General features: G+C 31.1%; 1 protein-coding gene and 1 pseudogene across 1 annotated transcript; both read left to right on the top strand.

The window, feature by feature from the left end:
- Positions 1-124: 124 nt before the first annotated feature.
- On the top strand, positions 125-1640 carry LOC131035983 (benzyl alcohol O-benzoyltransferase-like). The gene is made up of 3 exons (XM_057967774.2): positions 125-212; positions 332-642; positions 744-1640. The coding sequence occupies exons 1-3, from the start codon at positions 125-127 to the stop codon at positions 1638-1640; spliced, it is 1296 nt and encodes a 431-aa protein (XP_057823757.2).
- Positions 1641-1775: 135 nt separating this feature from the next.
- On the top strand, positions 1776-18683 carry LOC131874134 (benzyl alcohol O-benzoyltransferase-like; annotated as a pseudogene).
- Positions 18684-19275: the final 592 nt, after the last annotated feature.

Genomic DNA, 19275 nt, shown 5'->3' with positions numbered 1-19275 from the left:
AACCATCAAAATAAAAGCTAACCTACCTACTAAGAAGGCTCTTTTGACTGTACCATAGATGTAACCATCAAAATAAAAGCTCACCGACACACCGACAAAGGCTCTTTTGACTCGCAATTCATGAATGACGCTTGCCGATTTAAACGCAAAGGCCGAAAATACCGGAGGTCTGGAAGCACCCAATAATACAGGAAACGAAAACTTCTATATAAGTGCATTAGCCCTGGACAATTCTACACTTTGAACCCATCTCTTCTTTGCGACTCAAAAATTACGAAGTCCGACAATACAGCTAGTTTTGATTGAGTTTTTATAACCCTCTGTGCTGTAGTATTCTGTTTTGGGGATTGGATAGCTGGTCTCAAGTTTAAAGTGACAAGGCAGGAAGCAGTCCTAGTGGCTCCTTCTTTGCCCACTCCTAACGACCACCTCTATCTTTCCAACCTTGATGATCAAGCGGGAGCAAGATTTCACATTCCTGTGGCTCTTTTTTATAAGCATAGCTTTCTGAAAGAGGACCAAGATCCTGCGAAAGTTATCAAAAAAGCACTGGCAGAGGTTCTGGTGGATTACTATCCTCTTGCTGGAAGGTTGAGAAAAGAATTTGATGCAAATGCCTCTCTTATTTTTAGCTGGATTTGTGCTTAAGTTTTCTATTATCGAATCATTGATAAAAAAAATTAATATCACTGATATGGGATACAAGTTCCTCATAGTTTTATGTGTACATGGTGAATTTGTAGGTTACTCGTTTGAAATGTAAGGGATTTATATTTGCTGTACTACTTAACCACATAATGGCAGATGGGATAGGACTATCCCAATTCTTGACAGATCTGGGAGAAATAGCGATGGGAGCAAGTGGCTTGTCAATTTCTCCAGTATGGAAAAGGGAAACCCTCAAGCCTCGCTCAAAACCCTCAATAAGTTTACCTCTCTATGCATATGAACAAGTCGTGGGAGAAGTTATGTCAGTAGATGACTTGGTCCACTCATCTTACTTCTTCGGGCCAAAGGAAATCGAATCCTTGAAAAGAGAAGCGTGCATGAAAGCCTCAAGTTTTGAAGCATTATCAGGGTTCCTATGGCGCCTAAGAACCAGAGCCCTCAATATTGCGGCAGAGAAAGAGGTGCGATTAATGTTCCTAACAAACATCCGCTCCACAATTGAACCTCCACTTCCACATGTCTATTATGGCAATGCATTCATCTTGTCTTGTGCCAAGACCACAGCCGGAATGTTATCGAACAATCCCTTATCTTATGCAATAGAGTTAATTATCAAAGCTAGAAGATCTGTTAACAATGAATATATACGATCCACAATAGACTTTATGGAGATCAAAGGACATCCACAACCCACTGCACTGGGAAGTTTGATAGTTTCTGATCTTACAAAGATTCGGTTTAGAGATGTGGCTTTTGGGTGGGGGAAAGCAATCTATGGTGGAACTGCCATAGGTGGGGTGGGAGCTATACCAGGCATTCTTACCTTTTTTATTCCTCATCAAAACAACCATGGAGTTGAAGGAAAATTGGTTCCTATTTCTTTGCCCTCTCATGCCATGCAAAAGTTTCAGCTAGAATTGGCACAAGCCATGCAGAAGGAAGCTCTCCCTTTTATACGATCATCCATATAAAAATCTATAGCTAGTACAATTTAGTTCAACTTTTTTTATTCATAGTACAATATTTCTATATAAAATTATCTATAATAAATTGTATATAAGTTTCTATATCTATGTTTTCATTGAGAGTATTCATCATGGAATAATATGTACTTGTGTTATCGAGTGAGGCTTAAATATATTATATTTATTAGAAGAGGAGTCAATAGTGGGGGTTAGTGGGTTTTTATTATTTGTATAGTGGTTGTAATTATATATATTTAGTATTGGTATAATTTCATACTAAATGGTTAATTATCAAAAATAAAGAACGTGATATTAATAAAACTTTTCTTGGATAGTTGGTACACTTGGGTTTTTGGCATGTAATTGAATTGCCTTTTAATAAGAATTTTATAGATGGATAAATTTGCATTTGATAGAACTATGCTTGCATTATACAAAGATGCCAATAATATTATCTCTAAATTTATTTTCATGTAGAGTTTGGGGCGTTGGTCCATAGGGAAGTGTATAATAGAATTCTCTTAATAATTATGATTTCGTAAATTTTCTTTATTGTAGGCTATGAAATCATTTTTTATTTGATTTAATATTCTCAAAAATAGGTTGGTGACAAAGAATCAGTTGAAAGATTTTTTTTTTTATACTCTCTTTATTTTGGGTTCTAATTTAATAGATAAATGCCTTAAGGTGTCTATTTCTTTTCCACCTATATTTTATGTTTTTAATGCCAAGTTTTTTGTGATTTATGATATGATTTATTTTAAACTAATTATTATATGTAGATTAGAAGTATATTTCAAAATTCCATGAAAATCCTTCATTTATATTAAAGAGGTGTAGAATTTTATAAAAAGGACATGAAGGTACATTGAGAAGCTTAAGCTGTTGAAGAAAAATCTGCTCTTTATTTTGCTATGAAATTAAAAAATTTAGCTCTCCTATTTTTCAAAAATAACTAATTCATTTTCGTTTTCTCAATACTACTTCACATTTCTAGATTATTTTGTTCCAAATTTTTTTACTGTTATTCTATTGTACCTTTCCATATATATACAAATAGTCATTTTCCATTCACCAATTTCTTATAAGTTTATTATAAGTTTAAGAGTGGAGAATCTATTTATTACCTTTGGGTCAAATTCTTTGGAGTCATTTCATAGAGCCATGTTTGTCTATGATAGAAAGATGTAGTTGAAATTTTAGTTAAATATTGAAATCATTAGTCTTATATAAGTAGTGATATTTTGAATAGTGGAATTAATGTGGAGACCATGTCGCACTATATGGTTTACCATTCTTAATTTCTATTTTATTTATTATATGCTTGCATTAGTTTTGTTCCTATTAAAATTAAATTTATAACTAAGCTAAGTAACTTTATTTCAGAGAAAAGATATTTCTACAAATAATGTTAATTCTATTTTATAAATGATGAAAAACATGCAAGTAGTGGAAAAATTAGACAATCATTGGTTGATTTAACACATTTAATAACATTGTAAGACATTGAGAAGAATTAAGATTTCTAAAGCATTTTCATATTTTATGAAGTTGATCTTTTTCAATTGTGAGTATATATTTAATAAAATAAATGAATCATTATCTCAACCTTGTACCATATAGTGTCTCATGTATTTTTCACCATGATATGTTCTTTAGTGCACTCTTTACAATTCATTCAATTTGATGATCAAATTAAGGTACACTTAATTACACAAAATAACTTTAATGGCATAAATGAATGAATTAAATATATGCATAATTGTGTAATCCATTCAAGAAGGGTCTTATGTAGCCATTTATATAAAAATATTAAGTGTCAAGGGTCATATTTTTTACTAAATAAAGTAATTTATAGAATTCAATTTTCCTATACTAAAAAATATCAAGTATAAAATATTAAAAAAATACAAAAAATTCTAGGGAACACAAAATATATAAATTTAATCATAAATCATAGCTGCATACCATTTAAAACTTCTTTTATTGATTAGATTTGTATTTTATTTCTACATTTTTAAAATATATAATATATAATTTTTTCATTACAACTTAATTTTTAAATATCATTAATAATTATATATTTTTATTTTTAAAGAATTAATATATTTAATTTTATAAAAAAATATATATTTTAAATAATAGATCAAATATTAATGATTCTTAGCCAGAAAAAAATTACCTTTAGATCGTGATACATTCAAGTTGCATTATATCTTAGCTTCAACATTGATCATTGTCAATTATATTTCTAATCAATATTTGTGTATCTTCAACCAATTAACATATACTTCCATCTATTCATAAATCAATTAATCAATCTATAAAACCAATCTATTAGGAAATCGCTTGACCATTAATATTTAATAAATATTTATTTTAAAAACTAAACGCAACTTCAAATGTATATCTGTCTTTTTCCCTATAAGTGACTCTATTCTCCTCCATATCATTGACAAAAGCAATAGAAAATATATGAGAATTTATACAAACAAATAGAATTAGGGAAAAACATTAGTTACTATTCATTTTTCAATCTTTTAATTATTAAATTTAAAGAAACGAAAAAAAATGATAATTAAGTGCACAATGCTAAGACATTTGTGCAACACTTCTTATGTCAAAAATAGTGGCACACACACACACACACACACACACACACACACACACACACACTATATATATATATATATATATATATAATACTAGATGAAATATTTAATATTTAATAAATATATATTTTAGAAAAGAAATTCAATTTCAAACCCATCGACTCTCTGACCATACTATAAATGTGACTATAAAAATTGAAATCAACACATCACCTACCCTACCCATGACGGTTCTTTATATAGAATTGATATGCTCACTAATATCTTAACAAATACTGAGTCTCCTAGACTCGTTAAGAACCTTTCAACTTCACCATTAGACGAGAAACCCATTAACAAATTTGCATTATTGTTATTCAAAGATAATTTCAACATTGATTATTATCAGTTATATGTTTAATCATATGAGCAAGTAATTATACCATCAATATTTGTCTATTTTAAAAAAATTACTATTTACTTCCATCTATTCATACATCAATTAATTAATCTATGAAATTACAAGACTATTAATATTTAATAAATATATATTTTAGAAAACAAATTCAACTTCAATATAATTATCAAACTCATCAACTCTCTGACCATAATATAAATGAAACTATCAAAATCAAAATCAACACATCACCAATCTTTTAACAAGTATTACTGGGACTCAATGAATGAGTTTTGTCCGAAAATACTGGAGTAAAGAAAATAACCGATAATACAAACGACCAAATTTTCTACATAAGTGCATTAACCCTGGGAAAAATCTACACTTTTGAATCCATCTACGACTTGGTAGTGTAAAATTAAGAAGTCTGACAATACAGGTAGTTTTCTTTCTGTATTTTGATCGAGTTTGTATATCCCTCTGTGCTTTAGTATTCTGTTTTAAGGCTTGGATGGCTGGTCTCAAGTTTAAAGTTACAAGGCAGTAAGCAGTCCTAGTGCCTCCTTGTTTGCCCACTCCTAAGGACCACCTCTATCTTTCCAACCTTGATGATCAAGCGGGGGCGAGATTTCACATTCCTTTGGCTCATTTTTATCCCCATAGCTTTCTGAAAGAGGACCAAGATCCTGCTAAAGTTATCAGAGAAGCACTGGCAAAGGTTCTGGTGCATTACTATCCTCTTGCTGGAAGGTTGAGAAAGGCTGCCGCTGGTAAGCTTAAGGTGGAGTATACAGGAGAAGGAGTTCTGTTTGTTGAAGCAGATGCAGATGTTACTCTCGCTGAGTTTTGAGATCTTCACCCGCCCTTTCCCTGCTGGAATGAACTGCTTCACGACATTCTCACCCCACAAACTGTCATAAACTCTCCACTTCTTCTCATTCAGGTTTGTAAACCTTGTTTTCCTTTTTCTCGTCTCTGCTATTGCACAGATCGGAGTAGATCTTTTAATACGTGTGATTATTAAAATATCTCTATTGATTTAAGTTTTATTTATTTTTGTTTTAAGATCAGTCAAACAGTGAGAATTACATATACATCATTTATAATATGGTCACCGTGCTTCAAATTATTGAAAGTAGAATTGTTTCGTAATTTGTTGTAGGGAGCCTGTTGAGCTCTTCAACAATTGGGAGACAGGGATTATAGTTATAGATTTTAAATTCTGAGTTACTAAAAGATACAGGTAAAGTGACTTTTTTAAATATGATAATTTAGAAATCTAAATTAGTGTTATATTATGTGATGATATATAAAGATTTAATTGTGGAATTTTTGACAAGTTATGTGAATTTAATTTTTTTGTAGAAGGTTTTTGAATATGATGTAAATAGAATGAGTTTTAATTACTTAAATTTAGAAATTATGAAATAATTGTATCTTAAAAATTAGATATATTTTTCAAAATATATAATATTTTTTGTATATATAATTAGGGAAAGAGCACGAGTTATCATCCATGTTTCAATTATCATTATGGTCCACTCCTTGCTCACTAGGCCTCTCGATTACTAACTTCAACCCCATAATAGAATTTTAACCCCAGTAGCATGATAAGAAATATATTAGTCGTGCAATAGCATGAGAGAATTAAAAAAGGTCATGTGCAATTCTATAGTTCCAATATTTGTACATATTTTAATGATTTAAAAAATTTACATTTTAATTATTCTATTGACTTATCTTCTTAAAAATCATTGTCGAATTCATAATAAAGAAGTTTACTATTTTAGTTGACCAATAGCATAAAATAATTAAAAAAAAGTTATGCTCAATAAAAAAAATCTAAGAAGATATGCATAAACCTTGTCTTCTTGGATGAAAGAGACACGAATCTAGAAAAATCTCATCTTATTCAATGCAAGCAAGTATATGGGTAGATAGACCAATCAAATTCACACATTTGTTTTAAGAATGTTGAGAAATGTGAACAAATCTAATCACATTCAATGCATCGTATGTGTAATACATTTTATTCTTATTCCGTACTCTACTAAAAGCACATATAATGCCAACTAATTTCAAAGATATTGCTATATATTCTATTAAATGTGAATATGATTGAAGTGATATTAGAACAATTTAAGTTTCATGATTTTTTAATTGTTCTTAATACATTTAGTTTATTGAATCAAATGTAAACAATATTAAATGGTTGAATACCATTAGTTTGTTAATATTGGTAGGATTACTTATGCATCTATTTGGTGTGATTAATTTTTTGTTGATCAATAATATGACAGAAAAAAATGGTGATGAGCAATTATATAGTTCTAATATTTGAACATATTTTAATTATTTTAAAAAATTCTTCTTTTCCTATTGACCTATTTTTCTAACAATCACTACATAATTTTTTAATGAATGAAACTGGAGGTAAATGCATCTCTTATTTTTAATTGGATTTGTGTTTAAATTATCTATTATTGAATCTTCAATAGTATTATTTTTTTCAAATAGTTCATATGAGATACAATCTCCTCATGGTTTTGTGTACATGTGGTGAATTTGTAGGTAACTCGATTGAAATATTATTGAACCACATAATGGCAGATGGGATAGGAGTAGACCAGTTCTTGACAGCTCTGGGAGAAATAGCCATGGGAGCAAGTGGCTTGTCTATTCCTCCAATATGGAAAAGCGAAACCCTCAAGCCTCGCTCACAGCCCTGAAATAAGATTACCTCTCTACGAATATGAACAAGTCCCAGGGAAAATCGTGTCAGTGGATGAATTGAGCCATGCTTCCTACTTCTTCGGGCCAAAGGAAATTGAGTCCCTAAAAAGAGAAGCTGGCATCAAACCCTCAACATTTGAAGCATTATCGGGGTTTATGTGGCGTTTGAGAACTAGGGCCCTCAACATGGCGGCAGAGCAAGAGGTACGGTTCATGTTCCCAACAGACATCCCAACCATAGTTGAACCCTCACTTCCACGTGGCTAATATGGCAATGCATTCATCTTGGCTTGTGTCAAGACCACAGCTGGAATGTTAGTGAGCAGTCCCTTGTCATATGCTGTAGAGTTAATTATCAGAGCTAGAACATCTATTAACAGTGAATACGTACGATCAACGATTGACATGATGGAGGTCAAAGGACATCCTCATTTCACTGCAGTGGAGAGTTGGTTAATTTCTAATCTTACCAAGATTCGACTTAGAGATGTGGATTTTGGGTGGGGGAAAGCAGTCTATGGTGGAACTGCCATGGGTGGGGTGAGAGCTATACCAGGCATTATTACCTGTCTTGTTCCTTATCAAAACAGCCATGGAGCTGAAGGAAAATTGATTCATGTTTGTTTACCCTCTCACGCCATGCAAAAGTTTCAATTACAATTTGCACAAGCCATGGAAAAAGAAGCTCCCCCTTTCATAAGATCGCTCATATGAAAATCTACATTGGTTATAGTTCAGTTCAACCTCTATTGAATGTATAATTATATTTCTATATTAAATTATGGCTATAGAAGAAAGGTATAAAAGTTTCTATATCTATGTTTTTATTGAGAGTATTGGTATTATTGTGAGAATTTTAAAGAGAGGATATGTACTAAGTAAAGGGGTCTCTAGTGGGGTTGTATTGTTTGTATACTAACTATAATTTTAAACATTAGTATTAATCATTGTATTTTAATATAATGGGTATGGTAAAGTTTTTGATTAAAACTTTACCATACCCATTATTGTGAGTATTGATTATGGAATAATGCAAACTTGTATTATTGTGAGAGTTTTAAAGAGAGGATATGTACTAAGTAAAGGGGTCTCTAGTGGGGTTGTATTGTTCGTATACTAACTGTAATTTTACATATTAGTAATAATTATCGTATTTTAATATATAATGGGTATGGTAAAGTTTTTGATTAAGACTTTACCATACCCATTATTGTGAGTATTCATTATGGAATAATGCGTACTTGTATTATTGTGAGAGTTTTAAAGAGAGGATATGTACTAAGTAAAGGGGTCTTTAGTGGGGTTTTATTATTTGTATAAGTTCTGTAATTTTACATATTAGTATTAATCATTGTATTTTAATATATAATGGGTATGGTAAAGTTGGTCTTTAAGTTGAATTGTCAAATAAAAACATATGATATGGTGTCTTTAATAAAAATTTCCATACATAGTTGATAGGTTTTGATTTTTAATGCACAATTCTATAATTATTGTTAAAGTTGTAGAATACAACCTCACATAACCCAGTGAATCCCATTATGCAAATTACCTGTCATAACAATGGAAGATTCACAAAAGATAAAGATTGCTTTGAAAACCTATAGCAAAAGAATGCAATAATGATAAAAAGATTAATAATTACAAAAGAGATCAATCATTATAAACAAAGATCAATCCTAAAAAGGGAAAACCCTAAAAAATAATTAATAATTAATAATAAATTAATTATTAATATTCCTATGTTTAGCTTAAGTGAAATAGAGAAAATATGACTTTATTATTAAATCAATACGATTTAATTAAGTAAGTAAACTAATACCTTTACTCTAACACCCCTCCCCTCCCTTTAAGATGAAGCTAGGGAGAAGCTAAAAAAAACTAAGGACTAGATGCATGAAAAACAAAATGGGTCCCAACAATAAGGCCTGATGAGGTACCCAAGTACAATGAAATCTTTGTAAAATGGAGAAAAAGGAGAAAACCTTGTGGGAACAAAACTCGTGGAATCGGCCTCCTGAAGCCAACCATGATGTTTTTTTTTGGCCAAATTGCTCCAAAAAGTAGGTGCCCCCCCTAGATCACTGAAAAAAGTGATTTTTTAAATCCTCATAGATCTAGCTCCATGAATAAAAAATTGACAAACAAAAGGTCAATCTTGACTATTTGACACGTGCTGGATTCAAAGGTGAGGTCCAAATCAACCCAAATTGCATAGAAGACCTGCTATAGGTAGAATCTCCCAATTTGAAGAACAGGAAAGCCTGAGATCTGAAGCTCTGATACTATGTTAAAGTTGTAGAATACAACCTCATAGAACATAGTGAATCCCTCTATGCGAATAACCTATCACAATAATGGAAGATTCACAAAACACAAAGATTGCTTTGAAAACCTAGAGCAAACAAATGCAATAATGATAATTTGATTAATAATTACAAAATGGATCAATCCTTATAAAAGGAGATCAAACCTAAAAAGGGAAAAACCTAAAAGCAATTAATAATTAATAATAAATTAATTATTAATATTCCTAAGTTTAGCTTCCTAAATTTAGCTTAAGTGAAATAGAGAAAAGGTGGCTTAATTATTAAATCAATATGATTTAATTAATTAAGTAAACTAATACCTTTACTCTAAAAATTATCTTCTAGTTTGAGTTTGATACATTGATAATTTTTTATTTGATAATCATATTCTTGAACTACACAAAGTCACATGTTATACTATATTTCTCTTGTTGAATTACCAATGTTACATTTTCACTTGACATAGAGTTTGAGTTATCAGTACATAGCGAAGTGCTTTGATAGAACATCTTAGAGAAATATGAACTCTTGAAATCTTACCACTTTAGGTTCTGAAAGAAACCATTTTTTTGTTGATTTTATGTTCTTGAGCATAGGTTGGTGATAAAGGATCAAGAAAGAAAAATTTGTCTATATTCTCATTATTTGGTATTGTAATTTAAGCTAAAAAATGCATTAAGATACATGTTTGTTTTCTACCTGTGTTCTACATTTCCAATGGAAACTCTTTTGTGCTAGTATGGTTTATTTTCAACTAAATATTTGAACATGTATATTGAATAAAAAAATTTAAGACCCAATGGTGCATTGCATGACACAAATATTTTTGGATTATGCATTATATATTAAAGGGACAACTCTAACTAAATGATATGGATCATTTATTCTTGAAAATATCTTGTGTAAGAATATATCATGTTAATCATAACTCATAAGTACTTTGTTATAGAAAAAAGTTAGCAGTAGTTGATATGGTGAAGGTCAGTAGATATGTCAAAATAAGTGTAGACTATTGGTAAAAAATAACTAATCAAAATGCTGACCAATAATCCCACAATTTTCAATGTATGCTTGTTGAGACTAATTTTTTTTTAATGTAAATTAAATTTCTAGTAGTTAATGAGATCCATATCTAAAATGGATTTTATTATTTGTAGAAGATGAATACTATCAGTTATACCAACAATAAACAAAAAATAAGTACAATTGTCATTTTCTCATACTGACATTGTATTTTTTCATATTTCTTCTATCTAGAATTTTGATACTATAATTATTCTGTAAACTCAACCTTATTTGTATTTGTTGTCATTTTGCATTTCCACCAAGCAATAAAATTTAAGAGGATGGATTTTATGTAGTACCTTTTGATTATGTACTTCAGAGTAGATTTTTACACTCATGTTTGTCAAATGATGAAAACTATTATTAAAAATTTAATCATATGATAAATTTGTTAGTCTTGTGTGACTAGTATATACTTGATTCTAATAGACTTTTATACTTTTATATATAAATAATTTAGTGAATGAAGAAATATAATTAATTGAAAATAAAATGAAGTCAAAGATGCTCATAAAACATTGTAAAACAATATTGTAGAAGAAAATGTATCTGAAATTCAATCTCAATGGTATGGACTGTAACTTTTATAGAAAGAATATGCACCTAACAATTTTGGATTTCTGTGTCATCTTTTCAAATAATTTTTAAGGATTTTGAATGGAAAAAGGAAGGCATATGAATGCAATGAAAAATATTCTATCTTTTCAACTTGAGAGAATTTAAAATTGACACATGGATGGATACTAAAACCAAAAATTAAATTCATTCACAAAACTTCTAATTAGTCCCTAGTGGATTCATTTTATTTTATGAAGATATATTGAAGGTCAATTTATTTAGTTTTTAGATCTCCAATCACCATTTCTATGATGGGATGGGATGACCTACTTCATGACATTCTCACCCAACAGAAGGTCACCAACTTTCCCCTTCTCATTTACATTTGAAAATATCTCTTTTCCATAAAATAATTGTTCCTCGACACTATTTATGCACGATGGGAGTAGATGTGTTCATATACGAGATTAATAAAATATCCCCATTCATTTAAATTTTATTTATTTATTTTTGTTTACATATGTTTTCTATATTTTGGTTATCCTTCAAGTTGTTGGAAAAAATGGTCTAGTGTTAAAGTGTGGTCTAGATAGGCCATTGAGTTTTCCAACTATAAGGGTTGGATAATAGTTGTAGATTTGAAATGGGAAACTATTGAAAGATGCAAATATAGATATTTATGCATTTAGAAGTATTAGTCAGTTTTTATAATAGGGAACATGTTATATTATTAGATATTTTATAAAGAATTAATTGTATGTATTTTTGACAAGTGAAATAATAAGTTAATAATAAGTTAAGCAAATTTGATTTATTTAGAATATTTATGTAAAAGAAATCAAGTACAATAAATTATCTAAGGTTTTTAAAATACATAATATAAATTAAAAATATATGATTATTTATATCTTAATTTTATTTATTATACTTTAATAAAAAAATTAATTAAAAGAAAGTCTAATTGAATACAAATTTTAGATCTCTAGATAAACATAGTTATCAAGATTTCCATAAGCTAAAATATTTGAGGAGGATCCACAAAATTTTACTAATTTCTTAAACCATACAAATCTAAGAACCAAACTAAGAATATTTAGAAAGAAAAAATTAAACTCAATGATGACGAAACATTTGGTGAAGGTCCTTAACTTTATTCGAAGGAAAAGCCTCCCAATTATTTATGTTCTAGTTATTGTCCATCTTAGAAGCCCATTTGACTAAATAATAAGCCATCTTATTCTATTCCCTTAGAATATAGAATATTCTTTCTTCTTCTTTATTCTTTCTTACTAAATTTTATGCTAGCATTTTTTTCTTTAAAGCATGTTATGTTAGATAGTTATATTCTCTTGATATGTACTATACATTGCTTCATTCTCAAAAAAATTTGTAGCTTGTTTTGGATATATTATGTATTTTCTTTTTCATAGATTAGGAGCTTAAACTTCTTTATGATAGTATATAATTCAGTATTCCATGTGCCATATTAGTTAGATCGTGTTTTAATTTGTTAGAAAACCCTTTAGATAGATCACATTGACATTTATCTTATCATAAGCACATTACATCATCACTAAAACAAAATATGGTGTACAATCATATACATCTCATCACCTAATGGATGATGGCTAGCAAAACCCTTGGGTCCTAGCTATGCAGGTGGCTATGGAATAGAAGAACATCTATGGGATGTCATAGATAATGAGTGACTCCTAAAATTTCTCCTCCTCTCCATCCCCGCAACAAAACCTCCATGTCTCACCTCCTCTACCCTAGCCTTTTAGAGCTCATGTTGTAGGGGCTTCATCCACTCTCATAGAATCTTAAGATCTAATCTCATGGGATCAAATCTATCCTCATGCCTCTCTAAACTATGTTGTTAATTAGGAATGGTCCTTAAGGACCATGGAATATGCACAGATGTGACCACATCTAAGAATATGACTAACAAATTCATGTCATCCATGTATACCAAATAAAGGAGTATAAGAGAAATCAATGTCAATAATATTACCATGTGTACTAAAATAAAATATAAAGCATCTAAACATCAAATATATTAAAGAAATTTTGTCCTCTTATATGGATCTCCCTCTCGCAACTCAAGATCAACTAAAGTAGGGGTACTAGATACCATGGTTTGAATTGTGGTTGGGGGCATAGCTCTATTAGTCTCTCCACACCTATTTCAACTCAATATCATACAATGAGGAACTAGTTGTGATGAGATACATACCTAAAAGTAGGTCTCTATAGTATTACATTGTCATCATTTCTCCCTTATACTCTCTTCCCTGTATTCATTAAAAGTGGTAGATCTAGATCATGAGTATGGTAATCATCATGATCATGATCTTGGGTATGGGCCTCTCTCCACTCCTACTCTTGATCATCCTCTCCATCTATCTCCTTTGTATCATTTCCTCATCTAGCCCATAGCCTCGAGTGTCTAGTCGAGTGATTATCGACAAATATGAGGGTAGGATGATAAATGCTCTAATAACTAGTATAAACTCATTGAACTTTCACCATATCATCATCAAAAACTAATGATGGAACCTGCTCCTTCTCCTTTATATCACTAAGTGAAATAAAAAATGATATGGGTCTAGGCTAAGCTCTAGCTTTCACACCACTATGATATGATCACATGTAGGTTGGTATCATGCTTGGAACACCATATATCTAAACTAAATTTTTGAATTACTCAATCATAATAAAATGGCATGGGGATATACTCATAATGACCTTATATAACTTGGTCTCACTACATCCTTGCTAATTTCCTAGTCATCCCCAACCACTGACATATCATAGCCCTATAGTTTCTTCATGTGATGTATGCAAACTTTAGTTGGTCAAAGGCAAATCTCCAATACGACAAGCCTCCTCTTTGTGGTCTCCAACATGGATATGAATGCGCTTGTGGGTAATAAGAAAAATATCGATAGGAAATCCCATTGGTCTAGTACATCCTATGTGCTCAAATTATCATACCTAGAGAAGTGTACACATAATCAAACTCTTTCATTTATAATATACATACTTGATAAGGTCATGATAGAAGTTTTCTCAAATGCTCCATCCCAATGCATAGAATGTATCTCACTCCATCACATAAATAGTATGAACAAGGCTGCTAGAAAGTTGTGTGCCTCATCCATCCAGTGCTACAACTAGAGCAATAGTAGAAATCAGTATCTTCAAGAGAAGAGGAATGTCTCTAGTTGTATGCAACAACCACTGTATGAAGATATGTCCCCTTGTTTCTCTCTATGTGCCCCAACCTATGAAATATATGTAATCCTCATCTATAATGGCATAATTCCATGGACCACTTGTGTTACAATGCCACCTAGTACTAGAAGCTTTTGAATACAATACACATCCTCTAATGTGACTGTCATCTCTCTCATTGGTATATTGAAAGTAGAAGTGTTTGCATCCCATCGCTCCATCAATGTAATCAACATCATATCATTATATTTAATTCTAATAATATGATACAACTTGTACAAGCCTATATCTTGAAGGGGTATCTTATAAGCATCAAGAGTAAAATTCCTAGTCAAACCTTGAAGGTATGTGTAAATGTGGCCAAATGCATTCTCTCGCATGTTGGGAAGATCCTACAAACACAAAGACGTGATTTTATGAATAACTCTTACATCAAATTATATTGCTTTCATCAACTCTATGTTATATCCCTTGCAAGCCTCATTGTTCTCATCTAGGACCATAACACCTTGATGGGACCATGGTGCCCATTTGGGACCACGATGCCCTTTTACAATCATGGCACTAGATAGAACAATGGCACCTAGGTGGGACCATGACACCTAATCTAGGCCCCCCATAGGTCAACCTAGGGATGTACACAAAAAACAAAACTCAAAATCAAAAAACTTGAATGCAAAGAAAAGTTGGATGTCCTAAATAGTATGAACAAGGACCCAAGAATCTTTGTATCTCATCCATCTAGTGTTATAACTAGAGAAATAATACCAATGAGTATCTCCCAAATAAGAAGAATGTCTCTAGTGTATTCCATGTGAGCTTCATGGTGCCCATCTAGGACTATGGTACTCTCAATGGACCATGACACCAAGATTGCACCTTGGTGCCCAAATGGAGCCATGGTGCCCATTTGGGGTCATGGTGCTCTTTTGAGACAATGGCACTAGGTGGGAGCATTGCACCGAAGTGGGAGAATTGCACTGAAGTGGGACCATGGTGTCTAGTCTAGGGGCCCTACAAAGTCAACCAGGGAATGGATGCCAAAATCAAAAGCTTGAATGCAAACCAAAGTTGGATTCCACGATGTTAAATATTTGAGCTCTGTCTCTCCAAATAGAGAACCTACTCGATTCTTAGAGAAGATTGTACCCATTTTCATTTTCCTAAGAATTTCTTCACTAATAATTGAAACAATAATACACTTAAGTATAAAGATGGGCATTGGGGTTGCCCTTAATAATAAGAAGAGCAATGTTAGATACCAAAAACCCGAAAGTAGAGGCAAAGAAAACAATAAGAAGAGAAATGTTAGATACCAATTCAATGCAAGTAATGATTCATTGGTTGAAGGGGTCAACTCCAATGGATTCATCTCTAACATTGATACCCTTCTTGGATGGAGAGACCTAGAATTGGACAATGAGGGAAGGAACTTTTGAAGATCTACAGTATGTTAGACAATTGAGCACTTTTTTGGCCTTATGTATGATGAGAATGTTGGCATATGGGAAGGTTATTAATTCTAAATAGAAATTAGTTAAGGGATGAAATGATAAAAGAGGCATAAGTGCCTCTTTTTGTTTTTTATGTTTATTTGAGATGTATAGTTTATAATAATGTTGACCTTTTAATGTGACATCCATACGCTGTAATGAATTAGGGACAAACTTTTTGATATGTACATGTTTACAAACTATTTTTAATATAAAAAGAACCAACTCGACCTCAACTATATTACTATTAGAGATATAATTATCCAGATCAAAATTAGCATTTTAGTATAATGTGGATGTCACTGTCAAATTTTAAGTCAACCAACCAATCACCTTGGCCTCTTTATTAAGAATTTATTTGCTCACCAATATTTTAACGAGTACTAACTCATTACTCAAGAACGAGGTTTGCTTGATTTAAATGCAATCCACATACCAATTTGACAATGCTAGAGCTTAGAAAATATTACACAATCAATATTTAATAAACATTCATTGTAAATAGCAATCTCAACTTGAACTATAATACTAATAGAGATATAATTATCAAAATCACAATCGACAAATTGACTATACTACAAATATAACTATCAAAATAATTAAAATTTAGCAAACCAACCTATAAAAATTAATCTAGCTGGAAAGCGTCTTTATTAAGAATTTAATTGTTCACCAATATTTTAACAAATACTGACTCATGAATGAAGTTTGTCGGATTTAAATGCTAGCCACATGCCAATTCCACCGATACTAAAATTTAGAAAATACTGAACTATCAATATTTAATAAATAAATATTTAATAGAGCAAACTGAACTTCAACTATTATCAAAATCAAAATCACCTGGTTGACTATAATGCAGATATAACTATCATCAACCCATCTATAAAAGCTAACCTACCCAGGAACGCCCTTGCTCACCAATATTTTAACAAGTACTAATGACCGACTCATGAATGAGGTTTGTCCGATTAAAATGCAACCTTGAAATTACCTTAGTTCGGAAAATACCCGATAATACAGGCAACGAAATATTATACACTTTTGAATCCATCTCTTACTTTGTACTCTAAAATTTAGAACTCTGACGAGACAGCTATTTTGAAATGTCCTTAGTCACATTCCATTTACACAATCTTATGAAAATTTGTGCTGATAATGACAAACGGAGGATAGGAAGAAAATATGACATAGTTTCAATTAATTTTTTAATTTTGTTTTACAGTTTAATAATTATTAAAAATTAATACTATAAAAGATAATTGAAAAGTGTTGCAATTTTAAATTTTAAAACAAATTATTTATAATTGATATTTATCAAAAATTAATTTGTATTTATTCTTAATATTTACTAAAAAAATATTAATTTATTTTTAAAGATTTTGATACAATAATTATTAAAAATATTTTAAGCTAATAATTATTAAATGTGAAAGTATAAATTAAATAAATTATAATTTCAATTTTAAAAATTATTATTAAAAATATTTCAAATTTTTTTCAATTTTAATTAATAAATTATTCATAATCAATAATTAGAAAAATACAATTTGTTTTGAAAAATGTCCTAAACATGGCTGTGCGTGCGAAAAATTGATGCAATGCATCGCCATTCTTTTTCGAGCACTCCTATCCACTGCAGGGAATTCACAGAAGCTTTGCAAATCAGTTCATTGTTTTGGCTAATTACTCTGGGACTGAGGATCTAGGTAGGGTCATATCACGAACCTGCAAACAAGAGGCCTACTTTGCAAAAACAAAATAGAAGTTCCTCATAGTTTTATGTGCACATGGTGAATTTGTAGGTTACTCGTTTGAAATGTAAGGGATTTATATTTGTTGTACTACTTAACCACATAATGGCAGATGGGATAGGACTATCCCAATTCTTGACAGATCTGGGAGAAATAGCAGTGGGAGCAAGTGCCTTGTGAATTCCTCCAGTATGGAAATGGGAAACCCTCAAGCCTCGCTCAAAACCCTCAATAAGTTTACCTCTCTATGCATATGAACAAGTCCTGGGAGAAGTTATGTCAGTAGATGGCTTGGACCACTCATCTTACTTCTTCGGCCCAAAGGAAATCGAATCCTTGGAAAGAGAAGCGTGCATGAAAGCCTCAACTTTTGAAGCATTATCAGGGTTCCTATGGCGCCTAAGAACCAGAGCCCTCAATATTGCGGCAGAGAAAGAGCTGCGATTAATGTTCCTAACAAACATCCGTTCCACAATTGAACCTCCACTTCCACATGGCTATTATGGCAATGCATTCATCTTGTCTTGTGCCAAGACCACAGCCGGAATGTTATTGGACAACCCCTTATCTTATGCAATAGAGTTAATTATCAAAGCTAGAAGATCTGTTAACAATGAATATATACGATCCACAATAGACTTTATGGAGGTCAAAAGACATCCACAACCCACTGCAGTGGGAAGTTTGATAGTTTCTGATCTTACCAAGATTCGGTTTAGAGATGTGGCTTTTGGGTGGGGGAAAGCAATCTATGGTGGAACTGCCATAGGTGGGGTGGGAGCTATACCAGGCATTCTTACCTTTTTTATTCCTCATCAAAACAACCATGGAGTTGAAGGAAAATCGGTTCCTATTTGTTTGCCCTCTCATGCCATGCAAAAGTTTCAGCTAGAATTGGCACAAGCCATGTAGAAGGAAGCTCTCCCTTTTATACGATCATCCATATAAAAATCTATGATATGAGTTATTTTAAAATAATTATTATATGTAGATTAGAAGTATATTTCAAAATTCTATGAAAATCCTTCATTTATATTAAAAAGGTGTAGAATTTTATAAAAAGGACATGAAGGTACATTGAGAAGCTTAAGTTGTTGAAGAAAAATATGCTCATTATTTTGCTATAAAATTAGAAAATTTAACTCTCCTAGTTTTCAAAAATAACTATTTCATTTTCGTTTTCTCATTACTACTTCACATTTCTAGATTATTTTGTTCCAAATTTTGTCACTGTTATTCTATTGTACCTTTCCATATATATAAAAATAGTCATTTTCCATTCACCAATTTCTTATAAGTTTAAGAGTGGAGAATTTGTTTATTACCTTTGGGTTCAAATTCTGTGGAGTCATTTCATAGAGCCATGTTTGTCTATGATAGAAAGATGTAGTTAAAATTTTAATTAAATATTGAAATCATTAGTCTTATATAAGTAGTGATATTTTGAATAGTGGAATTAATGTGGAGACCATGTGGCACTTATATGGTTTACCATTCTTGATTT

Source organism: Cryptomeria japonica, chromosome 3 (genome assembly GCF_030272615.1).
Source record: "Cryptomeria japonica chromosome 3, Sugi_1.0, whole genome shotgun sequence".
Taxonomy (NCBI): Eukaryota; Viridiplantae; Streptophyta; class Pinopsida; order Cupressales; family Cupressaceae; genus Cryptomeria; species Cryptomeria japonica.
The sequence above is the reverse complement of the archived record's forward strand: the minus strand, read 5'-3'. Positions and strand labels throughout refer to the sequence as shown.